The 27,543-nt window shown below is 45.5% G+C and overlaps 1 protein-coding gene across 1 annotated transcript in view; it reads left to right on the top strand.

The window, feature by feature from the left end:
- LOC138283535 (putative nuclease HARBI1) overlaps positions 1 to 27,128 on the top strand; it is a 168,158-nt gene extending 141,030 nt beyond the window's left edge. Inside the window, exon 3 of the mRNA XM_069221473.1 lies at positions 26,909 to 27,128. Coding sequence (XP_069077574.1) covers positions 26,909 to 27,128 — 220 coding nt within the window. The remainder of the gene's footprint in view (positions 1 to 26,908) is intronic.
- Positions 27,129 to 27,543: the final 415 nt, after the last annotated feature.

Here is a 27,543-nt window from a genome sequence, read left to right as displayed (position 1 = left end):
TGATATAGAAGCAACAGGGCTGGTGGGTGACATAGCCACAATGAGACTCACTGTTGCCATCTGACCAATATGCCCAGATGTGCCAGGACCTTCCCCCACGTCCACAAGTCCAGGAGTGTTGTCGTCACTGAGGGCTTTATCCAGGGGGGGTAGTGGTAGTCTGTTCTGTGGCATCAATGTGCCTAGTTCCAGGTCCATCTATTGATGAAAAATGCACATTATTACTATTGAATTGTGACATCTACCGCCAAAAGTTTTGTGTTACAGTAAGCAGAGACCTTGGACATAGTTAAGTTGTAGGTAATCCAATTGTACCAAGTTACCATGGTATTGGGTTATTTGACATGACATCTGTGAAGCATGCCAAACCTATTTGACTTAAGCAGCCGATGAGATGTGCAGATCAGTTGCACTTTGGAGGATGGACGGAAAATGACATCTTACCACCAGTTAAGCCAACATAATGGAGAGGCCACATATGGCTTTGACCAAATGGAGGCCTAGTTGAGTGGGATGCAGTCAAAGATAGGACTTTGTTGAATATGTGACTGGAGCAATAATGTGCACAGTGCTGTGTCAATGTGTCTACTGCCAATACCAATATGGTGATGCAGCTTGAGGCCTTAGGAATACTTGATGTACACACTGGGTAAGGTGACATCCATGTCTATGAGTTGAATGTGATCTGTATCTTGGTCACTCCCAGGTGAGAAAACCGCCAATTGAGAGTTAGCAACCAAGGGTATTTGAACAAATGCACACTATGCTGGTGGTTAGAGTAACTGGCACACAGCCTCCTAGGAGTTCCAGTCAGGTCACTCCCTCTACTTCCCAGCACTTGACGTATGGTATCCACCCAGGTGTGTAAAGAGCATTAAAGACATTAGGAGCGAGGGAAGAGGGCTTCCTGAGAGATGCAGTCAGGTCACTTGCTCTACTATACACACTATACAAGTGGTATTCTCCCAGGTGAGTACAATTCAATTGAGAGTTACGACACAGGGTGAATTGGGCAAGAGCTCACTGGGCTGGTGTTTGGAGTTAGAGAAACAGTGCCTCCAGGGAGGTGCACTCAGGTCACACTCTCTACTTCCCAACACTTTACAAATGGCATACTTCTAAGTGAGTAAAGAGCATTAGAGAGATTACAAACAGGTGTATTAGGCCAAGTGCACACTGGGATGGTGTTTGGAGTGAGAGAAACGGTGCCTCCGGGAGTTGCAGTCAGGTCATTCTCTACTACACACACTATACAAATGGTATCCTCCCAGGTGAGTACAGCTCAATTGAGTTGGGGCACAGGGGTAGTTGAGCAAGTGTACACTGGGATGGTGTTTGGACTTACAGAGTTAGAGCCTCCTGGCCCCAGCAGGCAAGTCACTCCCTCTACTTACCAACACATCACAAATGGTATCCTCCCAAGTGAGTAAACTTCATTTGGGAGTTCACTTACAGTTATTGGGCCAAGTGTACACTGGCTAGTGTTTGGAATTAGAGAAACAGGGCATTCGACGAGCTGCAGCCAGGTCACTCTCTCTAGTACACACACTATACAAATGGTATCCTCCCAGGTGAGTACACTTCAATTGAGAGTTAGGACACTGGGGTAGTTTGGAAAGTGTACACTAGGCTGGTGTTTGGAGTTACAAAGACAGGGCCTCCAGGGAGTGCAGTTAAGTCACTCCCTCTACTATCCCAACACTTGACAAATGGCATACTCCCAGGTGGGTGTAGGGCATTAGAGAGAATACAAACAGGTGTAATGGGCCGAGTGCACACTGGACTGGTGTTTGGGGTGGGAGAAAGAGGGCCCCCTGAGAGTTGCAGTCAGGTCACTCTTTCTACTACACACTCTATACAAATGGTATCCTCCCAGGTGAGTAAACATCAATTATTTGAGAGTTATGACACAGGGGTACTTGGGCAAGTGTACACTGGGCTGGTATTTGGAGTTACAGAAACAGTACTTCCAGGAAGTTGCACTCTGGTCACTCCCTCTACTTCCCAACATTTGACATATGGTATACTTCCAGGTGAGAAAACTTAATTTGTAAATTCACAAACAGGTATATTAGGGCAAGTGCACACTCGGGTGGTGGTGCTTGGAGTGAGAGAAACAGGGCCTCATGGGATTTGCAGTCAGGTCACTCCCTCTACTTCTCAACACTTGGGAATGTTGGGTATTACATATCTGTAAGCAGGCTGCATTTAGGTTTGAGCATACATTTACATTTTCGGACATACCCTGAAACCTGAAATGTGTTTTTGGTATTGTGAGATTTACAGACACCATTTGGACATTTGGCATGTGATGGGCCATGGTAGCTATGATGTTGTGTCCAATAATACACATTGATAGTATTAAAACTCAGATACTCTGGGTATTGAATGTTGGTGAGATACATGAACAAGACAGTGGCAAAAGCTGAGTTGCAAGCATGCATAGCATTGCAGTTTGTGACAGTTTTTGTGTTGTAACATTCCAGACTCCATTCCCCCAGGTATTCCTATCAAGCCCTCAGTATGCAGGATGGCCAAGACCTTTTCCTCCCAGGGAAAGAGTCTTAATGGGGTACTGGGAGGGCCACCACATTCTTGGCCTCCAGCTGTTGTCTGGAGACCAGGAAATGGACCTTGCCCCTGAGGTCTTTTCACCTCTTCCTAATGTCCTAATTTGTGCAAATGGTGGTGCCTACAGCATTCACTCTGTCAACTATCCTGTCCCACATTTCCATTTTCCTACAGAGATTAGTGTGTTGGACTTGGGCTCCAAACAATTGTGGCTCTACTCTTATCATTTAATCCACCATGACTCTCAACTCATCTTCTGAAAAACTTGGATTTTTGGAACGTGACATGGTGGACAAAAAAGTGGGTGACAGGGACTTACTTAATAGGGGAAGTGCAATAGGGAGTGAATGGACGAAAGTACATGTAGGGTGTTCTATGAGATGGTGGAAAAATGGGGTGGCTGATCTATTAAAACATCAATAAATGGTGGTTGTGTTTCTTTGGCTCCCTATGGAAATGCAAAGGATTGTGGTCTGTGAAGGGGTGTGTTTTATAATGTGATTTGCAGGTGTATCCACTAGACCAATGTGTATCGGATGTGTTGGTTTTGAATTTATCTAATGGGCACTTGTTTGATACTACTCTGGATGCGTACCGCGGTGGTCAACCGCCATTGGCTAGCCACCACGAGGAGACCGTCACGCAACTGTGTGTTTATAATAGGCATGGTTGTTGATAGCAGTGCTGCCAGCACTTGAGATCAAACCGCCTAGATAGAAGCCACAGCGCCGCTAGTGGTCTTCCTTTTCTGCTTGGTGGGGGACGGTCGTGCCTGTTTGCATCGTAATAGTGTGGTCTGGGCCTGCTTGTGCAGTGGTCTTTGTGGGACCGCCAATGTGGCAGTCTGGTGGTCTGACCTCCAAAGCTGTATTCAGGCCCCAGGTGCTTCACCCCTCTCTTAGCACCCACATTGACTTTTGGAATCACCTTTACCTGCTGGCCTTTTGCTGAGGAGTTTCCTATTATATCTCATCCCTCCCTTCTTCACTGAGGCAGGTAACCCCTGGCGGCCATCTTGAATTGGGCTTGAGGCCCTTTGCAACAATTACTTACTTTTATGGATGTGGCCATCCAGGACAGCAAGCATTATAATCAATGCACCACACTACTGGAATCCCAGAATCCTGTGCTACATGTCATGGAGGAGAAGGCGGAGCAGGAAGGAGCACCCTCCTGCATCAGCACTTTATAGCAGTTCACCACTACTGCTGTGTGGCATGCGCCAGACATCTGGAGGGATTGCAGGACCCCAAAATCCTATGCTGCACTTCGGTGAAGAGGAGGAGCAGCTGGAAGCAGATCCCTTACCCAGCATTAGAGCTAAATAGAGCTTGACCACTCCTGCAGCGCAGGATGCACAAGACATCCAGGGGGATTGCAGGCCCCAGAATCCTGTGCTTCACTTTGGGGGAGAGGAGAAGGAGCTGGAAGGACAGCCCTCTCCCAACATCTGAACTATATAGTGCTTCACCACTTCCACAGTGCAGGGTGCACCAGACATCTGGGGGAGATTACAGGTTCCAGGGAGGAGGAGCAGGAAGAAGAACCTCCCCCCAATATAGCACTTCACCACTCCTGCAGTATGTCCTTGCCTGTCGGAAACTGAGGAGGCTGAGCTGGGCCATCCTTCTTGGCTTTGTTCTTTCTTTTACCTTATGGCCAAAACTTCACTTACTGTGACTTACATTCCTCTTAAGAACTCTTTTGATGCTTGTGTTTGGTGATATTTTGATTATTACAAAGTGTGTTATTAGCTATTTAGTTGGTGGAGAACAATGTGGTACCGATATAGATCCTCTAGTTGCTCTAGATGAATATTGTGTCTCTACTCACCTTTCATCCTTTGTATATCTCTGCGCACTTCTGTCTTGACCATGAATTAAATTAGGGCACTGTAGGGTAGAATTCGGAAATGGAAGGCTGTTGATACTGATGCTTGTCCTTGTAAACCAATAAACTCTCATAGATCATCTGAAGATAATTGTGTGTTAAACAAAATAGATAGCCTGATCAAGGAAGTATAAGCTATACTAACTCCTGCTACTTCACTGGCAAAGATAAGAAAGACAGCATTCACAAATTATTTTTGAAGAAACAGCAAAACTCTCCAAACTACATCTTCTCTTGAGGCTGTGAATCCTGAAGCTTCCATTAACAAATTCTTGACAGCTGAGATATGCATTGAACCCTCTGTTCGATATACAAACGGGTTTTCCCTCTTGCCGAGTAAGAACTGATTATACTGATGAGGACACTGGTTTGGAGTGGAGAAGATAAACAAGAGCTTTGAGACAACAACTTGGGGCCTAATTACGATGTTGGCACCATTGCAGCTGAGTCCATCAATACAGCGGGGATGAGGCTGCCGTCAAGGCGGTGGCCTCACCCCAGTCAAATTACGATGTTTCCACCAGGCTGACCGGTGGAAAATTATGATGTTTCCGCCGGTCAGCCTGGTGGAAACAGTGCGCGGCACTGTCCTCATGCCGTTGCACACCAGCATTCCCGGAATACGCACTGTCTGCATAGCAGACAGTGCACATTCCAAGGGTGTTGGCAGAGGGGGCCCAACACTGCCCAAGACATGGTCATGGGCAGTGCAGGGCCCCCTCTGTGGCCCTCAGCACTGACTTTCTGCCAGCCTTTCCATGGCAGTGCAGCAGCCATGGAAAGGCTGGAGGAAAGTGAAGTTGTGATCAGCACAACGGTGCCGTCATGGGCACCACCGTGGCTGACCATGACTTTGACTGCTGCTAATCCATCAGGATTCGTGGTCCCGGCGGTTGTGGCAGTTTCCTGGCAGTCTGACCAACAGGATCATAAGCTGGCGATTGGACCACCAGGAGTGTGGTGGTCCGACCGTGAGTTTGGCGGACTGTGAACTGCCAAACTTGTAATAAGGCCCTTAGTTGGTAATTGCTAGCATTGATTAAAGGGCTAAAAATGAGGTAATCGCCCTAAAGGACATAGTAATGGATCTTGAGATAAAAATGTATACAATCACACCCAAAGATAAGTATTGTACAAGTCCAACTACCAACTCAAAAATTAAGGATAAGCCGCAAACATCAGAGCCTCTCTTATCCTCTACTAATTTCTGTGGACCCTGCTTCTCAAACTTATCCTCCCCTTCACCCTGTGCAGAAAAATCCTGCTCTTGGCCATCTACCAACTAGCAGCCTTTCTAATTATTCTGAGAGGTGCAGCAGGTTTTTTAACTAAAAAGAGGAGGTTGAAGGCAGTTAATGATGGGAGAGTTGAGCAGTCAAAAAGGGCACAATTTGGCTCATGGACTGGCCCTAAAAAGAGAAACCAACACACGACAAATAAACAAAATCATACAATGTGACAAATTGAATATCTCCAGAAAAACTTGTCCCTGTAGCCCAGCCCCGTGTAGGAGCGACTGCAGGCAGGTCATTCAGGAAAGGCAGCCTTTCCTATCGGAGATCTATGAGGAGACTACTCTCCAGCACAACTAGAAGTTTTCTTGACTTCTGTTCCCAAACTTTTACATTCTAACACTGAAATGGAAGGCTCCATAATCAACAGGGTAATACACTAGGTGAAATCTGCATGCAATTGACCATCCATCCATCATCAGGAAAGATATCTATAGCGCTGATCGACAAATGATTCCTGAAAACAAATGTGATGTTGTTAGAGTGGCGTTTTACAGCAATGATATAGTGACAGGCATAAGTAACAATGGATGCTCCCACTATTTCTAATACTCAAACTTTAATAGAAATTAGGTAAAAATGATCAGATCATGAGTACCATGTTGAAGAATGCTTGGGCAAAACATATCACTATGGGGAGGGACAGGATGAAACCTGTCAGGATGAATAAAGTCGATTGACTAATTCAAAGTAAATCAAAAGTTCTACTTTCTCCATGTATGGGATTAGATCATGCACACAACAGGGAAATGGAAAGTGGCAGCAAGAGGTCCTTTCTAGATGTTGGACAGATGAGTAAATGACCTCACGGGACTGTGGCTAACTCCCCAGTCAACTTAAGAATTACTAATGATCTTCTAACAATGAAAGAGAATAGTATAGAAGATCGTAGTATCCTTGACTATCAGGTAGATAATATACCCTTATATAGGGAAGATGATGACAATAATATTCTATTTCAAATGTATAAGGACACTCAAACTGTAAAACCCATATCTATAAAATTACTCTGATGGGATGCTGCTGCTTTAGGATCCAAGCTAGTGGACTCAGTGTGGGGATTCTTCATAGATGGACATGATATATTCCTTTTTCAGGAAACATGGGGTTTAGAGGCCAACTATGACTCAGGGTTTTCATGCTTATACAAAGCTGAACTCCACACAGATAAGGTGAGACCACTGGGGTGCTAGCAATTTGGGTTAAAACCACCTCTGGTCAGAATAGGGAATAAGAAGTAATTATACAGCTAAAATCCAACTTAAATACTTGGGCAGGGAAGGGGAACATGATCATTTCAGATGACTTTCATTCTACTTTTGAGCTCCTACCAAGTAGTCTGCAAGATCTAACTGCCGACCTGGATTCAGAATGGGGTATTCCAGCACTGGAAATGCTGGCTGTGAAATAGTCAGCCAAGGCCACCCAATTAATGGCATTGACACAAACCTGGCATATAAGAGCATGTAACAGGAGGTGAAAGTCAGGTAAGTTGGTAAATGGACATTCAATAGGCCAGGCTTACGAGCCAAATTGGTTATGTCCTAGTAGACCTAGCCCTAGTAGACCTAGCCCTTTAGCTTATGATTATCATAGATTGCAAAGACCGAGGCCATAATGCTCTTGTAATGGCAAGGAAGTGTATAAGATAGAGCTGAGTACAAAGAAATCCTGAAATCCTGCTTAGTATTCAAAACTTTGGTAAAAGACATGATGTAGATCATCCCTGACCACTATACTGCAGGAGGCCTGTCTATGATAATGGAACAACACAGCTCCTTTATAAATAAAATGTGACATCTAGCATCCTAGTCTGCCAAGCAAAATGTTTAAAAAACTGCAAACTTTTCATGTTTTAATAAAACCTTTAGAGAGTGAAGCAATGCCCCGAGAAATAATAATAGAGCTGATATCCATCTTGCTAGGAAAGCATATAAAGGCACCCTGTTAAAGGCTAAAAGAGATTGGGAGAACTCAATCTGGGAAAATGTGATTGTTGTGGCCAAATTTAATATCAATCAATTGTTTTGGGATACAGTTGCCAGTTGCTCCACTGCAGTGCCCAAACAACTTGAATTCTTTGTCCAGCCACAAGGCTGAGTCAACCATTTTAGTAGTTTATGTAAACTGCAAAATTGCATGTTGTGGGAAGAGGTTGATCCCAAATTACAAGGTAGAATTAATAAAACCCATACATTATCCTTCTTATTACAAGATACTTTTGCTGCTGTAAAAGGGATTAAGATTAATAATTCCCCAGACTGGACAGAATCCCAGAAGAAACCATATTCTAAAGGGGGAAGTATACAAGCATCCTGGAATGCTGCAGAGATCATACTGATCGAGGAGAAAGCCTCTTTGAATCACCAAATAATTATAGGCTGATTAGCCTCAGCGATAGCCTACAAAAGATATTCTGAAGTCAATTTTTATCAATTTGCAGGAATGGATTATGAAGAAAGGGTGTTTGGACAAAATATTGGATAAAGATTATCGTGCTGAAGAAATGTTGTGTCAAGAATATTGGGATTTCAAATATATAGTGGACAGGAATATAGAAAGAAAAATATTGTTTTAATTTTTATCTTCAACATTGATGTAAAAAATATCGATGTAGTAAGTACTGTTGGATACAATATCTTTTGTTATTGTTAAATAGTATGTTATGCATTGTTTTTTATTCTATGTGTTTATTTTTTTAACATGTTTTCATTTTTGCTATTTTTGTAGTTATTAAATTATTATTTGTAACTATTAACTATTTAAATGTTTTGTTATTAATTATTGATTTTTTAGAAGTGGCACGTTGAGTTAATGGGGATACGGGTGGGGAGATTATTGAAAAATGTGTATTTTAATTCTTAATTTATGTTAAGAATTTTTAAGGTATACCATTTATTTATTAATAGTAAAATGTATTTTATCATATTTTTATTTTTTTGAGTTAAAGTGAAATAAGATATATTTTAATGCTTTTAAAGAAAATAAAAATATCATTTTCAAAAACATTTAAAACAGTGTTGAAAAGTTTTATAAAGTTTGATATTTGTATTTTTTGGGGTGTTTTAATTAAGAATATTATTTTGTTTATGAAATTGTCATAATTGTATAAAAACAGAAAAAATTTACAAAGAAAAAATATTTTTTATAAATTATTATAATGTAAAAATATGAGAATGAATTGTCTACATTTATTTAGAGAATGTGATTATTTGAAGCAAATGTAATTGTAGGTTGTTGAAATGTAGGAATGGTTGAAAATATTTCTTACAATTTTGTAAATTTTATTAATCACTAAAATATATTTTTTTGTTTTTATATTTAAAGTTTTTATAGAAATAGTAGTTTAAATTAGTATGTTGTATAAATATTTTGAAGATGTTAAAATTTACTAAAGTGCGATAATGTCTAGCATTTATTGTGTATTTTGTAATTTTAACAGTTAATAATCTAGGTGAAAAGTTTTCTTTTGAATTGGATTTAATAAATCTGCATTTCTGTTTTTTACCTTCCTCATGTTTCTTTAGATTGGAGTGGTAATAGAAAAATTTCACTGCTTTAGTGTCCAACAACTTCCCTGAGATGATTTATATTGGAGTGGGAATAGTACATTTCACCCTTTTAGGCCCATATTTATATTCTGTTTGCGACAGATTTGCATCATTTTGTTTTTACGGACATCCGGCGCAAACTTGAATCCATATTTATATTTTGCCACTAGATATGTTTAGCACCAAAATATTTGCGTTAACGTCATTTTTTGCCTGCGGAAAACTAGCTTGCATCAATGAGATGCAAGGTAGGTGTTCCCAGGCAAAAAATTACTTAAAGGCCCTAGCGCCTTATTTATCCTCCCGTGCAAAAATCACACACTGGAGGAAGAGGGCCTTAAATAATGGAACTAAGCCTGCTTAGCGCCATTATTTAACGCTTGGGTATGGGCAGGCATTACAGGACCTGTAGGGTGAATGTTCACTGTCTGTACAGTACCCTGACAGAAGTTTGGCAGATGGGTTTTCCCATCCACCAAACTCCAAAAGTGTCCAACTCCTTCCCTGAGTTGGTTTATATTGGAGTGGGAATAGTAAATGCCACCTCTTCAGTGTCCAACACCTTCCCCACTTTTGTTTAAATTTGAGTGGGAATAATAAATGTCACCCCTTTAGCATCCAACACCTTCCGTGAGTTGGTTTACATTGGAGTTGGAATAGTGAATGTCACCCCTATAGTGTCCAACACGTTCCCCGAGTTGGTTTACATTGAGTAGGAATAGTAAATGTCACCCCTTTAGTGTGTAAAGATTTCCCCAAATTTAGTATAATAAAAAAGTCACACCTATTTAAAAAATGTTATTTTTTGACAATTTTAATTTAGTGAATTCTTTTTGTCAAAAATATTTCAAATAAAAATAGTAGAAATTTTATAGTTAAGTAAATAAAATGACGTATTTTTTAATTGTAAAAAACAGAAATATTTCTGATTTTATAAATATTTGTATAATGTATATTTTCACTTGTTATTTTGACATACGTCTTATAAATACCATTTAATATATTATTTATAATTACTGTACATCAAATAATGGGCATATTTCTTCCTAATATTTAATTTTTACTTTATAATTTTTGGAACACTATTTTACAACATAGTTTGGCATGTTTTCATTTCTAATTTTTTTTTTAAAAAATCGCAACATTTACTAAACATTTTTTCAGTATTTCAAATTGATTTCTATGGGGTAATCGTCTTTTTTTTTAGTTTAGTTTGGCAGTCATTATTTTTACCGTTGGCTTCTATTTTTCAGTCAATTGGTTCATTTTTTGTCTTTTTCCAGGAGCAAGGTCACATTTAGGTGCTGCTCTTCGCTGAAACACGTAAGTCCTTTTTTAGGGATTTTATTAAGGGTTTTGAGGGTATGAGAGGTTTAGGATGTATGCTTAATAGATGGGTATAATGCTGTTTTTGATATGTTTAGATTTTTTTTTAGTGTTTTGCTTTTGTTAGTGTTTTGCGCTATATTGTAGTGTTGTGTTTTTTTAATTGCATTATTAATATAGATTGAGTTATTTTTAAATATGTGATTTTACTTATGTATTGATGAATAAATGTTATTCTATGTGTATATTTGGCACTGAAATGTATGGTACGGGTGGGTGTTTAACAATTCTTTTTCAGGTTCTTGCTTGTGAACCATTTTCGTGGTTGGAGTTCACGATTTGTTTTAGGGGAAATGTCTTTTGGTTTGTTATAAATCAATTGTTTTTAGTTACATTTCATTGATTTCGAGTTTCCTGGAGTGGGTATTTTTTTTAAACATTTTTTTTATGGACCATACAGAGTTTGGATTGCTTTGAAGGATTTCAATTAGATTGTCCATATTTTTGCAGTTTTTGGTGGCGTTTTGTTTTTGTTTTCTTCATTTTTTTGTGGATTACTATTTTTTATTATGTGGTGATGGCAAGGGATCTGCAGCTAGAAAACTGTAGGGGCCATATTTACAAGGCCCTTTGCGCTGCTGGAATGCCACTTTTAGTGACGTTTCGGCAGGACACTCTGCAGGGCTATACTTACAAGGCCACATAAAGCCACCCTGTGTGATTTTTCATGGCCTTGTAAATTTACAAGGATTAGTAAACCTGGGAATGCATCAAAAACCTACGTCTCTCCAGGGGAGGCATAAGGCAAGTACAACAAAGAGAAATACCTTTAATCTGCAGCACACATAGAAAGAGGAAAACGCCTCTTGTGATTGTTTTTATGCAGGAAGGTCTTCCTTCTTGCACAAAAACAATCATCCCTGCAACACAACGCATGGTGCAAGGGTGCCTGTGTTGCGAATGGCAACCTATTGTGCACCAGCACAGGGGAAAAGGACTGCAATGAGCTGTATCTTGTAGATATATCACATTCCTGCCCTTTTCTTTTGACACAGTGGAGCTGCCCTTGGTCAAGACGTGTAAATGTGCTCTAAGTTTTTTATTTTATTTTTTGTTGTGGGTAGGAAATTTGATATTGTATTGTTTATGTTATGTTCATGCTATTATTATGTGAAAGTGTTTGGATTATGGGCCTCATTACGAGTTTGGTGGTCTTTTGGGAAGACAGCCGCGGTGAGAGCCACCAAAAGACTGACATGTTGGCGGTAATCCGACCGCTGTATTAAGAGTCACACTGTGAAATCTGCCAAAAAACAGCCACATTTCTGAAGCCACCAGGACACTGGAGGGCGGTAAAGAGGCAGTCCCACCACAAGCACCGCCAGCCCGGCAAAAACCCTCCCATAGGATTACGATCCACAAATCACAACAGCCGTTCTTCCATGGCGGAAAACCATTGGTAGTGCTAACCGCAGAGGTCTCAATTCACTTTAGTCAGAGCACACCCCATTGAGTAGTTTGAATACCTCACACCTGATAAACATCCATACACCCAACACACCTACTCACTGCACTATATAACACACCCCTTCACAATCCACAATATTTTGCCATCAAAACATCACAAACAGCCACAGACAACCAACATCCCAGAGAGTATAAATTAAGAAGAATAGGCACCCATTTACACTTCACTACACACACATCACACACCTGCAGAACATACAAAACACACATATTAATACCACACACAATCCATAACACCTGTCACTCACTCACATCACAGCACCTACACCTCACCATTTACCCAGCTCTGCACCCTTTCACTTTGAACACAACCACACCGTCTTCACAACCACTACCATGTCCCCACAAAAACATCCACCTTTCACTGATGGAGAGTTGAGGGTCATGGTGGATGAAATTGCCAGGGTAGAGCCACACCTGTTCAGAGCACAGGTCCAACATACATCTATTACTAGGAAAATGGAGTTGTGACAAAGGATAGTTGAAAGGGTGAATTCTGTAACCAGTTATCCACGCACAAGGGAGGACATGAGGAAGAGGTGGAACGACCTCAGGGGGAAGGTCTGTTCCATGGCATCCAGGCACCAGCTTTCGGTACTGAAGACTGGCAGTGGGCCCCTACCTCCTCCCTCCACTTTCACATCTTGGGAGGAGAAGGTGTTGGACATTCTGCATCCTGAGGGCCTGATAGGAATACCCAGGGGAGTAGAGTCTGGTAAGTACCCACAACATACATGTCACCCAATTGTCAAGTCTTGCATGCTCCCTCACCACCTAAACCCACCTCAATTAACACATAGCCCACTACAACTCTGTCCTGATCACCTAATACCACTCTCTGGCATGCCACATGTCCACAAAACTCATCTGGCCCCACATCCTTTGTAAATGGCACATGAAGTACTGACTAATTATAGCACTCCAAATCTAAGAATTCAATATCTCAACATTTCCAAAACCTGGACACTGCACCAAATATTATTTCATTCATGTTAAACTAATTTTCTATCTACACCATCTTGATTGTTCTAGTGTGGACCAGCACATGGTAATGACAGCAATGCAATGGCTCACTCACACCAGCATCCCAAGCAAAACACAGCTATAGCTGACTGCCCATTTATATTGGCCACAGATTAAAGATCCCAAGCTATAAATATACTCACCTGGTTTGGAAATTCAGATGGCTGAGTGGATGCATATGCAGTACATCCAGATACAGGTCAATGTCTATTGCTTACTCTCATACTGTGTTCCTACGAGGCCACCAATGTGCATTATACAGCTCTTATTTGTGCTATCTATTGTGCCAGACAGTTCACTAGGTAACAGAGGTGAACACCCATGTCAATAATCAGACAATATCAAATGCCATCAGCAGTACAGTCAGTACCAACCTAGTCTAACGACTCTATACATGAAGTATGGAATTCAAGTCACAGAGTTGTATGTTGTACCAAGTTATTCTCTGCAGCAGCTGTCAAAGTCATTGCTGGGAATCATGTTAAGGCACTGTTTGCATCTCACAAAGTTGCAACAATACCCCAATCTAACCTGAACTCTGTGTTTCACTCCTTCCACAGGTAACCTTGCCATTGTCACCATGGAGAGGATACCAGAGACTGTCACTACCCTCTGGATGAAGGCCCCAGTGAGGACAACACCCCAGGATTCCTGGACACTGACAACGAACCTGGTCCATCTGGAACACCTGGTCAGTCAACAACTGTCAGCCTCGCCCTGCCCACATCAACTCCTCCCAGCCCTGTTGCATCTACATCACAGGCAACCATTCACCCCCAAACCCATGTCCCAAGGACTGCTTCATCCATTGTGTGTCCCACAGTACAGGTACCTGAGCCTCACCATGCCACCTCTGACAATGCTGGCCCTGCCACCACTGGGAGTGGGCATACTGTGCCAGGGTCACAGGCATGTGGGGGTAGGGTGTGTGGGAGGGATGCTGTGGGGCAGAGGATGGGGTCTCAAAGGGACAATACTGACCAGGAAAACATTTCCCAACTATTGGGAGCCTACCAAAGTTCCCAAGGCATGATGGGCCAAGTTATCACCATGTTGGGGGAAATCCAAAAGCTGAAGAGTGGCAGGCACAATATAACCACTTGGCTTCTATTGCATCAGTGCTGAGAGACATGAATACCACACTGAGTAGGTTGTGTACCCAATATCTGGCCCCTTCAACTAGCAATGAAACAACAGGCCCTTCTACATCTGCGGCTGGTAGTGGAATGGAAGCCCTGCCAGGGGAAGGACATGCCTCAGACGCCCCACCCTCTGTAACTGAAGAACCCCCACCCCGAAAATGTGGACGCCCACCCAGACATCCAGCAGGAGCGGATGCCAAGACCAAACCCACTGTCAGGAAGTAAACCTCTCCTGACTTGTTCCCCTTGTGTGACACAGATACACGCTGTTGACTACTCTGTAACCAATCTCCATTTTCTTCTGGTGCAAGGTCACTCGACTTGTGCATGCTGATGGTGTAGCAGCTACCCTCATAATTCCAGCCACTATGACTGAACCCATCACTGTTTATTGTGTGTGTTTTTTATGTTAATAGTCACTTATGTTGTTGTTAATTCCACAATAAATCACACTTAAACACAGGTCATGTGTATGTGTCATTTATCATCCATGTACAATAGCTATGCATGCCAACTCTAGTCTGAATATGTCCCTCTTTATTGTACACAGATTCCAAAAAAGTTGTAAACTACAACTACACACAATCATTGTTAGAAATACAAACAGCACATAGAGCGTGACTGAGAGTAGCATCAGGATGTTTGCCAAGGTGTCACACAATGCTAAACCACAGGATACAGAAGTTAGGGTCCTGTTAGTCTACCAAGAAGGCAGGAGGCACACAGATTGGTCCTTTGTATCACCTGGCTGGTAAAGCCTTCTCACATACCCATACCATAGCTTCCAAATATTCATATCCTATGGTATAGACAGAGATCAGTACTGATGTCCCCAGTCCTGGAACCTTTCACTTACATTGGTCACATACCTGTAGGCTTATCACTCCCCTATGTCGGTCCACAGTGACATGCACATTGATCTGCAAAGTAGGAACACAGTGACAGCTCGGTTCAAGGTAGATTACATACAACAGGAACCATTGTGATGGGAGAGCCTATGGTCCTACATTTACACATTTGCCAGACACTAATGACACCATTTGACAACCTCATATACCCTACAGGTGCATTTGATGGGAAAACACTTTTCCACCCCAGTGTCCTGACAGTCTAACAATGTTTGTTACACTCCACATAATCAAGACTAATAGCACTTGGTTTTAGCCACGTCCACTTCTCATGTCTGTCTGCAATTCCCATCTGCTTCTGACACTGTCTGTCATTTGCCAAGGTTGATGAGCCAAAAATCAATCTAGGCAAATCTGTTATTGAAAGAGAAAAGGGATAGGACATAGCATAATACATTCCTCAAATCAGAGAAGTCATGTCCACAAGTATTACTTTGCATCTGCTATAACAATACATGATACTGTAGACCACTCTGTCCTGTACACAATATAAACTTTCTGTCTGCATGTACAACTCACTCATAGGCATTGGAGCTATCTACAACCCCACAGATGATGCAAGAAAGGATGTGACATTCACATATCTCTTAGTTGAAGTACTGATTGATGAGATCTGCCCTAGAGTCTCCTGCTTCATCTTCCTCTGGTTCTTCATCACTTGGCAAATCTGCATTTCCACCCACATGTTCTGCAGACTCCCCCTCATCTGGCATAAATGGTATCTGTTGTCTCAGGGCAATATTGTGAAGAATGCAGCAGGCAACTATTATTTGACATACCTGCTTGGGTGAGTAGAGGAGGGCTCCTCCTGTTATGGCCAAGCACCTAAATCTTGCCTTCAGGAGCCCAAATGTCTGGTCCACGACATGCATTGTCCTCCTATGGGCCTCATTGTAGCGGACTTCCCCTGGCGTGGTTGGGTACCTCACTGGTGTAAACAACCAAGGAGTCACCTGTGAACAATTTAGAACAGCACAAACATACATGTGGGACATACAACATTGTGATGGCAGGAGACATACATTGCAAACAAACATTTCAATTGTAACTTACAAACCAGCCAGGCCCTCTCTGTGTGGAGTTGTGTCATCATCAGTGGGACATTGCTGATCCGCATGATGAAGGAATCATGGACTGATCTAGATACTTAGCACTGACTTGTGAAATGTACTGATCTGCCAGACACACCACTTGAACATTTATGGAGTGGTAGTATTTCCTGTTCCGAAATACCTGTTAATTGGCACTGGGGGGAACCAAGGCTACATGGGTGCTATCTATGGCTCCAATTATATGTGGAAAGTGTCCCGTAGCATAAAACTCTGCCTTCACATAGGCCAAATCTGCACGTTGGGGTAAACCCATATAGCTGCCCAGGTGTTTCAACAATGCACACAGTACATCCCTCAAAACCAGACTGAACATGGTCTGAGACATCCCTGCAGTTAGTGCCACTGTATTCTGAAAGGACCCAGTGGCCAGGAAGTATATCACTGACAAGACTTGAAGGATGAGAGGTATGCTATAGGGATTGCAAATGGGAGGCCTTCGATCTGGCCCCAATTGATCAAAAAGATCCATGATAGTATGACGTTTCAGCTGATCCGTCTCGATACAATGTCTCTCCTCCATAGTGTGCAGGTCTACTAGTGGCCGGTACAAAGGTGGTTGTCTTCCTCTACTGATGGCAGTGTAACTATATGAAAAGATGTAAACATAGTATGTGACATGCAGCATGTTCACATCATGTAAAGTTAAAGGAACAATGCACACATATCTGCTGTTGAGGTCCAATGCAACCTCTGACATTTACAGTACAGCACATAGCTACGCATCCGATGACACCCTCCTTTGTGCACATTCCCTTAACTAACTATTGAACTACACATACATATTCATCTGTCACTGTATATGTTTGTAAGTCCCACTGACTTGACATGTCTTACACCTCTTGTTGCATATTATCTACATTTTCAAAGCACGTAGGAGCCTCAGAGTAGGTGTACATTGCTATCACCACATGTCCTCCAGTTACACAGCATTTACTGCACAGATACACAAATAGACAACGAAACATGAAGGCAGTACCTACAGATTTACTGCATAATATGGGGTATAGTTTATGACACAGATTATAAAACTGTTCCATTCATGAAATGTTCTTAAAATGGCAGCCACCTGACCTACTGTACTGAACATGCAGAAGTGACCCCATCGACGGAAGTCGTCATGGTGGTAGACAGTCACAACTGCGGTGGAAATTGCCATTGAAAGACATTGCTGCCTTTGGAGGATTTAGGGGAATGGCGATGTCCGCCGGTGGTGACGGTGCTGTATGTGGCAGATGTGACCGCCATCTTCTGCAGTATTGCTCACTTGACTCCTGGCACTGCTGCCAGCAAGAACTCCACTACCTAAGCTGCTGCATACTGCTTCTGGGAGCTTTCATACACGTCCTGCAGGTGATAGGGCCCCAGCCCTCACCCCTGAAGAGCTGGATAAGCTTGTGGAGGAGGACCTACCCCTATATGAACACCTATATGGTGCACCAGAGGAGCCAGTGAGTCCAAGGCAAAACCAATGTGTGATAGGTGTAGTGTATGATGTAAAGTAATGAAGGTGTTGATGCATGCAGATGCTAATTTGTAAATGGGTGTGAGCTGAGAGGATGGGAATGTTTGCCTACTTGCTCTCACTGAAGTGTTCTGTCCACTAATATTGGTATGGTGCACATGGACATGACTTTTTCCTTTTGTTTGTGTCATCCATGCAGGTCAACGCCCATCAGAAGAAGGGGATTTGGCGTGCCGTCGCCAAGCAAGTCGAACCCTGGGGATCCACAGCCGGCGGAACACCCACTGTAGGAAGCGGTGGGAGGACCTGAGATGCTAGGCCCATAAGACCGCAGAGGCCCAGCTGGGGATGTTCTCTCAATGAGGGAGGGATGCCTGTCGGACCTTGACCCCCCTAATGGCCTGTATTTTGGCGGTGGCCTATCCTGAGGTGGATGGGCATTTGAGGGTAGCACAGCAGCCACAAGGGGGTAAGTACTGACTGAACCCATGTACATGCCTCTGCAAGTTCAGTGTATGATGTATAAGTACCTCATCAGTGACAACGGGTAAAGTGTCTCCCAGGTAGACATAGTATTACAGTTGGCAACTGTGGCCATTGTTTAGTGTATAGGGACATGTTCATAACCTTTGTCAACCAAATAGTATGACTGCATGTGGAGTGCAGATGTGACTGTCATATGTGTAATTCTACTCAGCCATACATATGTGTAACCATCTGTGTCATCCTACCCACCTACTATTTCCATGTCAACTTACCCAAATGATCAGTTGTATAGCTCTTTGGTCTCTGACCAGTCTTATTCCACTAGCTGTTGCTCTATGTGCAACATTGGATCTGAGTAACAGTGCCATCTAATCCTGTGTCCTAAAATAGATTGAAACTTCATGTGAGGCTATCATCCCAAGCAATATTTAGCTATGTCAAACTCACTATACTCCCTTTGGGGTCTGAGGAGGTATCCCCATTGTCAGGTCAGATTTATGTACTGAGAAAGGTGACTTTTGATCAGGGTGTACATCCTACTTAGTGGAAATCATGTTGGTAATACAACATTGACATTTCAAGACATTACATTGACATGTGTGCTAATACCTTTTATTCTAATGTATGTGGTTTTGAGAAGGTGCGTGGCTAGTTTGCTGATCTCTTACCCATGTACATTGTCCATGCTACATAGGGCAACACCATACCTATATGAGTGCAACAAAAACTATTTCCTACCTACATCATGTGCCAATTGATACTTCGTACCTATTGTAATGATGAAACCTCGTCTTTGCCAAACTTACCTTTGCTAATCTGAGACTGTTTGGACAGTTTTAGAATGGATCTGCTCATTTCTGCCCGAGTTAATGGTGTAGCAGGCGTTCCATTTGATATACCCATGTTAGTGTTATGGGATATCTTGTCATTCATTTTGCTTGACTCTAGATGTACGTATCATTCAGGGCTACCTTAGTAATTAGTTGTGTAAGTGTTAGTTCTGGATTAAGGTAATAGGAATCACATCTCTAGACAGTTGTTAGTGATATAGGTGTTTAAATGTTGTCATGCAGAGGTTTCTAATCAGCATGTATAGTGGAATGCTATTAGTCCTTCATGCACATTGTTTGGTGTCCTTTGTATTGGTAGTGTTACTATGCTCTCTGTGGTTGTCTGTGGATGTATCCTGTGTGCTAAGTAGGTCCATATTGCGGGACATAGAATTGTTGTCTATATGTCAATGAGTTAGATAAGTGGGTCCAGATACTCTTTACAAATCTTTTCATGGTACTTGGATAGATGTTTCAATGACATGCCATGTTATTTTGTGAGGCACACTGTTTGGGTATGCCATATGTAGTGTCCTCATATGAGGTGTTCAACATTGTGTAAGTTGGGTACAGAATGATAAGTTAGGCATGTGTTTTGAAAGCAACATACTGTGTTGTATTTGAAGTGAGATGAGTTTACTTTCATGGAACATGGTTACTGGTGATGGACTGGGCAGGTGTGAAGTAGGGGGAGGCATGATATTGTGATGTCAGTTAACTGCATTTCCTTAAAATGATTTGTTGCTAGACAGTGATGATCTTAATGGGGAAAGATGTTAGATGTAACCGATTCATCTTGTGCATGATGCGTTTGAGTTACAGGTGAATTGATGGGATGGTGAGGTAGTGGTCATATGGCTGGCTTATGTTGTGGCTGAGACTGTGGTCATATGGGAATGTTGGAAGTATCTAGTTGTGACATGATGTAGGCTCTGAATGCTTTCCATCCTGGGGCTTTACTTGACATAGATGTGTTGTTACTGTGTATGTGGTAATGTATGTGTATGATAAGAATGTGAGGACCCTGTCTCTCTCTCTCTTTCTGTGCATCAGCATCGGCAGGCAAAGGAGGCAAGACATAGCTGGGTGGGGAAGCTGCTGGCCTTGGGACCCGGGATGCTGAGACCACCGACACTGAGGGACCCAGTGGGTCGAGAAGAGTGCCATGGGGGAGACTGGATCCAGTTCTTCATCATCGAAATCCTCCTCCAGTGGACACTCTTTGGTGGTGGCTAGGCCATCTGGGACCACCCCAGCACCATCTCAGTCCGCCACCCCCCTTACTACCACCGCCCACCCTGTAGCCCCCCACCCAGTTGGCCGTGCCTGCTCAAACAAGAAAGTGGGCATCTACTTTGCCGCAGTCACCTCTGCCCCTACCCCTGTTAGCCCTGCTGCCCTCAGTGAGGAGGCTATTGACCTCCAGAAGCCCATCTCTGTGGGTCAGTTGACCATCATGAAGGCCATCCAGGAACTTGCAACTCGGATCCAACAGAGTAATGCGTTCCTGGAGGGCATTCACTGTGCACTGGCTGGCCTACAGAAATCCTTTCAGGCTTTGGCCTCCACACTGACGGCAGCCAGTCACCGTTTGTCTTCTGCCCCCCCACCTTCCTCTTCCCAATCCTAAACCCCTCTTCCCCAACTCAGCCAAAGCACACAGACAGACAAGCATGCATCCACCTAAACATCCAACGGTAGCTCTGACAAACACAAACACCACAAGACACACCGCAGGCATGCACACAGGCAACATACACCTGCACACACATCAACAGTCACAACCAGCCCTGACACACCAACCACACCCAGCATCACTGATACCACACCAACATTCACAGATCCAGCCACTACACCTAGTACCCACAGACAGCACCACAGCACCACAGCAGACTCTCAGAAATCCACCCCAGTCACCACATCCACAGACACCACATCCACAGACACTCCTACATTCAGCACATCCACGATACCTGCAGTCACCAATCCAACAGACACTCACCCACCCACCATGGCATCTCCCAGCACCTCCACCCCTCCTCCTCCCAAAACATATAAACACCCACACTCTCCCACCCAACAGATACCCACTACCCACAAGCATACCTCGCACAAACATGCACCCAAGACATCCACATCAACACCTCAGACAACCACTCCCTCTCCCTCCACACCCAAACCCTTTTGCTATGACCATCCCTGTGTGTCTAAGAAAGCTTTCCTTTTGGAGTTTGCCCTTTCCCCTACTCCTCTCCCACCCCATGATACCCTTAAACATTCAGTGCCCCTCTTCAAGTCTGGCCCCTCCCCCTCCAAGACCTTCCTTGCCCCCCGCAAGTTCCCATGACCCTCCCCCTGCCAAGAAGTCTACCCCTCCACCTCAAAAACCAACCCTACCCTAAACCTAAGTCCAAAGCCAAACCCCCCTCCCAAGTCTGATCCCAAAGGTCCCCCTCCAAAACCCAATCCCAAACTTCCCCCTCGACCCCCCCCAATTACACCTGAGGTGAGTGCCTGTCCCATTGATACCCCTTCCTGTGGAGGATACATGGCAGTCAGGAGTCAAGTGTGGGGCACACATCCGTGCACTGTGTGCATACAACATGCCTGCAGTATGGACAGGCCTATGGCCTTTGATTTTGATATATTTTTGCCTTACAATAATTACTTGAACCAACCAGTGGTTGGTTTCCTGGTTACATCTTTGTCATGCATTTCTTTCCCTAGTAAGATGTTGTTCCTGCCTGGCACTAATTGTGTTTCTGTATGTGTGTATGTGTGTTTTGCTTGGGCTGCATGTGCTGTTTCGGCAGTATGTGAGGTTGTGTCCAGTGATTTTGTCTGAAAGTGGTCGAGTATGTGTTGTGTCATGGACATTTGTGTGTTGAAGGGATTAGTTGTGTTGGTATTCTGTGTTACTGGTGGTGTGATGTGTTTGCTTTTGTGTTGTGTGGCTTTGTGTGCGTTGACTGTGTGCGTGTTATGTGCATGAAATGTTGGACACAGAGGCCCTCATTATGAGTCTGGTGGTTAGCGTACCGCAGTGGTGGCGTTGGCGGCTGCATCGCCACGGGCCCGGCGGTAAAGACCACCACATTACAAGTCCTGGAAAGGTACCTGCAGAACTCAGGCAAGTTACCATCCGGGCCACAACAGCGGAAGTGCTGGCGCACCAGGCAGCAGCCATCTTCAGCCTGGTGGTCATGCAGCATCCCACTACCATATTATGAAGTTTCACACAGCCAGGATTTCTGGGGCGGAACCACTGACGCCAAAACCCTGGCAGAAATGAACAATAAAAAAGCTCACCTTCAGGAACACAGGCACATCTGTAGGCGCCATGGCACGTGAAATGCAACTCCTTCCAATCCTCTATCTGGCCCTGCAACTCCCGGAACAGCAACGGTGACCACGACACCAACTGTAAGTACACCGGCCTAGCTCACACCGGAGAGAACGACGTTAGTACATACACACAACACACACGACACAGGAAGCCATGCCCACACACACAAACACCTGTACCAAAACACACACACACACACCAATACCCACAACCACCACACATACATGGAGAATGAAAGCCAGGACTAGGTAGGTAACAATGACACCAACGGTGTAGTGCCACATGAAAACCATATATTAAAAATCTGATAAAACCTATGTACATACAGGCTCAAGGGCCAGTCCAAATACCAAAGTGCCCCGAGCACACTGGGCACAAAATGACGCCACAACTTGACTGCAAAGTGCAGACCTCCACAGGGCAGGGGCATCAATGGGGAATGCAGGCACCTCAGGAGTAAGGGGGGGTCCTTGGACTTGGAGTGGGTGTCCTTCCATCTTGGCCTGGAGGGGGGCCCCTTAGGGGTGGCCTTAGTTGGGGGGTCCCTGGGCTTGCTCTTGAATGGTGGGGGCTTAGCAGTGGGCTGCGGTTTGGGCTTGCCCTTGGATCGTGGGGCTTAGCAAGGGGGTGTGCATGGGCTTGTCCTTGGAGGTGGCAGGAGTGGGCCTGGCCTGGGATGAGGAGGGAGTGGGCTTGGGCTTGGCAGCAGGAGCAGTGGAAGTCACAGGGGGGGAAGTGGCAGGTGGTCGATGGGCATGGGCAGGGGCAGTGGCAGACTGGGATGCAGAAGGCTGGGCCAGAGGAAGGGTAGCAGGGTGCTTCGGGGGGACAAGGACTGGGTCAGTGGTGGGGAACAGAGAAAACTCGCACAGGAAACATTTTTTGGGAACACATGGGAGGTCACTGGAAAGACGTTTGGGAGTGGAGGGAGTGGGTATGGTTGTGAGGTGTGTACATGAATGGGGTGCATGAATGGGAGGGCAGTAGATGTGGTGACGGTGGCAGTAAGGGAACATGTGGCAGGAACAGTGACTAATGTGAAGCTGACTGCAGGTGTAAGTGTAGTGTTGACTTTGAGGAGGGAGGTGGTTGGGGAGCCGGTGCAGGGTGTGGAAGTTGACAAGTCTGCGTGAGTGTGTTGAGTGTGTGCATGGCAGTGGTGGCATCTGTGGTGCCTACGTGTCTCCTTGCGTACCATGTTTGTTGATATGGATGCATGTGGGTCAGTAGGTGTGCCTTGGATGGGTGAGGGGACAGGGATGTGGGATTGGGAACACGTAGCTGGAGGGGGATAGAAGAAGAAGGGACACTAGCTGCCATCAACAAGGAGGTAAGAGCCGGAAACGACCTCTGTAGGCCAGGCAAAGCACTGTGAATGCCTTCCAGGAACGCATTGGTCTGTTGCATCTGGGATGCCAGTCCCTGGATGGCATTCTCAGTATTTGTCTGCCCCACAGAGATGGACCTCAGAAGGTCAATATCCTCCTCATTGAGGGCAGTAGGGTTGACTGGGGCAGTGGTGCCTGCAGTGAAGGAGATGCCCACCCTCGTGGGTGAGTGGGCATGGGCAACTGGGTGGGGAGCTACAGGGAGGGTGGTGCTGGTATAGGGGGTAGCGGACAAAGATGGTGCTGGGGTGGTCCCGGATAGGTCCGCCACCGCCAGGGAGCTGCCATTAGAGGAGCAATCAGAAGATGTAGTGGTTGATGCGGTCTTCCCCGTGGCACTCCCCTCGCCCTCCGTCCCACTGGTCGCCTTGGCTCTACTGGTGTCAGCCTCCTGGGTCCCGTGGGCTGCAGCTTCCCCACTCTCCGGTGCCCCTTCTCCTTGGCCAGGTGATGCTGATGCACACAAAGACAGAGGAGGACAGGGACGGAGGGAGAGAGAACGAAAGACAGGGTGCAATCGGTCAATGCCAGCACAACTGTCATGCAGGGTAGTACATCTACGTTTGATGGCATGCCATGATACATTTTGCCCACCTATGAACATCCTACTACTTAGTGACACCATGGGGGAAAGAACAACAATGCACATGCCAACCGCTGATGGTCAAGCTGAGGCATACCTCGACATAAGAAGTTTCATACCTGCAACACCTGTCCAGTACCTGCGCACTACCCACGGCCGTCGTGACATGCATGCAAAGGATTAGACACCCAAGGGGATCCTGCATGACTAGTTGGATGGTCCCCTTGGTAAATGTCAAGAATCACTGTCACCACTGGGTGCACCCACCCCACCATGCATGCAGTGCCTGCCAGCTGATTGAGGTCATGGCTACACCCCTGAAACAGTGGTTTGCCAGGGCCTACCACAATGCCCTGACACCACAGCTGTGAAGATCCAGTTGCCATGTGCTGGCAGGCAGATCAGCAAGTAGGTGACCACACATTACTTCATTGAGGAGGCAGTCCCGCTACCACTGAGTATTTGGCATTACTCACACCTGTGATGCCAATCCTGCTCAGCTGGGCAAAACCCATAGTGGATTTCAGTGTACCAAGCATCCACGCTACAGCTACCCAATAGTGCCCACCCAGAGTCACCATGTCAACACATGTCACAAGTTTGAGTGAGTACTCACCCCCATGTGGCTGCTGTGCTGCCCTCAAGGGCCCATCCACCTCAGGGTAGGCCACCGCCAATATGCGGGCCATTATGGAGGTCAGGGTCCGACGGGCACCTCTCCCTCATTGGGAGGACGGCCCGGCTGGGCCTCAGTGGTCTTCCGGCCCAGCGTCTCAGGTCCTCCGACTGCTTTCTGCAGTGGGTGCTCTGCTGGGCATGGACCACCAGGGTCCGCACTTGCTTGGTGATGGCATTCCAAATCCCCTGCTTCTGATGGGCACTCACCTGCATGGGTGACACAGAAAGAAGAGCACAGTCATGTAGGGTGGCATCCCTGGAAAAGTAGTGGACAGCATACATCACACTTCCACACCCATGCGTCCCTCGGCCCCTCCCCCATGTCCATGCTCCATTCACACTGCCACCTACAAGGCCCCCATCCCCATGTGCGCATCACACATACAGGACAATGACAAGGGGCTCACCTGCTGCTCTGGTGCCCCATACAACTGTCCATAAAGGGCAGGACCCCGTCCACAAGCCGCACCAACTCTTCCTGAGTGAAGGCTAGGGCCCTGTCTCCTGCAGGACGTGGCATCTTGGCTACCAGAGTCAGTACACGGCAGCACACACAGTGGAGGTCTTCAGTGCACGATGTTCAGGAGTGTAGTGAGCACGGACACATGAGATGGTGGTCACAACCGCTGTGGACATCACCATCACTGCCGGCGGCGATCATCATTGGCTCCTACCTCCCATAGGCAACAGTGTGAGCCAATGGTGAGTTGCATGGCGGTTGTGACCGCCTACCACCATGATGTGTTCCGCCGGCAGGATGATCTCACTTCCACCTGTCCCATGCATGCAGACAGGCAGCAACCATTTTACAATTACATTGTGTGATGTGTGTGAAATTTAGTGCGTCATACGTCTATGCTGCAAGACATGTAACCACTTTTCTCCTGTTCCCAGGTACTATGAATGGTTGAGTATGAGGAATGCACTGGTGTACAGGCTCCTAGTCGACCTTGCTACCCTGGAGGAGCATCACATCAATCAGACCTGTTGCCTGAACCGTGTGACCATAATGGAACTAGTGGCCTAGTTGGAGGCAGATCTGCTGCCTGCCAAACGCAATCCCAATGCCATCCCTCCCAGGGTGCAGGTGCTGTCAGTCCTCCACTACCTTGCCTTCCAGGTCACAGTGGGTCTCGCAAGTGGGATGTCGCAGCCCATGTTCAGCAACGTCCTGAGTGATGTACTGTGTGCCCTGATAAAACATATGTCCTTTTACATCCGGTTCCCTCAATGTGCAGATTTGCCCACTGTCAAGGCTGCATTCTACACTGTGGCACACATCCCACATGTCATTGGTGCCATTGAAGGCACGCACATAGCCCTGGTGCCACCCAGGAGGAATGAATAGGTGTATAGAAACTGCAAGAGCTTTCATTCGGTCAATGTGCAAGTGGTTTGTCTCGCGGACCAGTACATCTCCCAGGTAACGGCCAAGTACCCAGGCTCTGTGCATGATTCTACATCCTGCGGAACAGCAGCGATCCACACATGATGGCACCACTCCAGAGGGACCAGGCCTGGCTCATCCGTATGTACCCCTCCATATGCGAGGCCCTCAGCTCCCTGCACCCTTGTGTCCCTGGCCCATTGCCCTCCCGGTCTTGACATGCCTCTTCCCTCTATGCACACAGGTGACTCTGGCTATCCAAACTGCCCTGGCTCCTTACACCCGTGAGGTGTCCATCCTCAGCTGGTGGGGACAGTTACAATGAGGCCCACAGTTGTACCAGACGGGTCATTGAGAGATCCTTTGGTCTGCTGAAGGCCAGGTTCCAGTGTTTGCATTTCTTCAGGGGTGCCCTGCTCTACAAGCCAAAGAAAGTATGCCAGTTCACTGTGGCCTCCTGCTTGCTGCACAATCTGGCCCTGAGGCATCACATCCCTTTGCTGGATGCAGAGGAAGAGGAGGCTGTGCCAGTGGCTGATGAAGGGGACATGGGGAGTGATGAAGAGGAGGATTATGAGGATGCAGGTGACTCCAGGGCGGAGCTGATTCGATATTACTTAGGCTGAGATGCAGGTATGTGCAAATTGTGTGGTATGTGTCCTCTAGAACTGTCTGCTATGTCCCTGCTGCCACCTGTTGTATTCGACCACTGACGGTATTGGTTGCAGCTTTGATTCAGGGTGGCTTTGGAGGGGTGTCACATGTGGCTATGACTGAGGTAGTCACAGGGTAGTGGTCAGGCCTATAGTCATGCAGGTCTTGTGCTGGTGAGCTGGTGCCATCTATGTGTATGTGGAATACTCCCTGATTTGCCAATTAATGTGCTATGCGTATGCCACACTGGGTTGTTGCATGTGTGCAGCATCCATCCTGGGAGTTGACATTGGGTGACAGTGCAACATTGTTTGGTGTGGCAGTGGGTGTGGGACCAGGTCTGACGCTGGGCGATGTGAGGGTTGGTGTGTGTTGTGTATGTGTGTT

This window comes from Pleurodeles waltl, chromosome 3_1 (genome assembly GCF_031143425.1).
Source record: "Pleurodeles waltl isolate 20211129_DDA chromosome 3_1, aPleWal1.hap1.20221129, whole genome shotgun sequence".
Lineage (NCBI taxonomy): Eukaryota > Metazoa > Chordata > Amphibia > Caudata > Salamandridae > Pleurodeles > Pleurodeles waltl.
The sequence above is the reverse complement of the archived record's forward strand: the minus strand, read 5'-3'. Positions and strand labels throughout refer to the sequence as shown.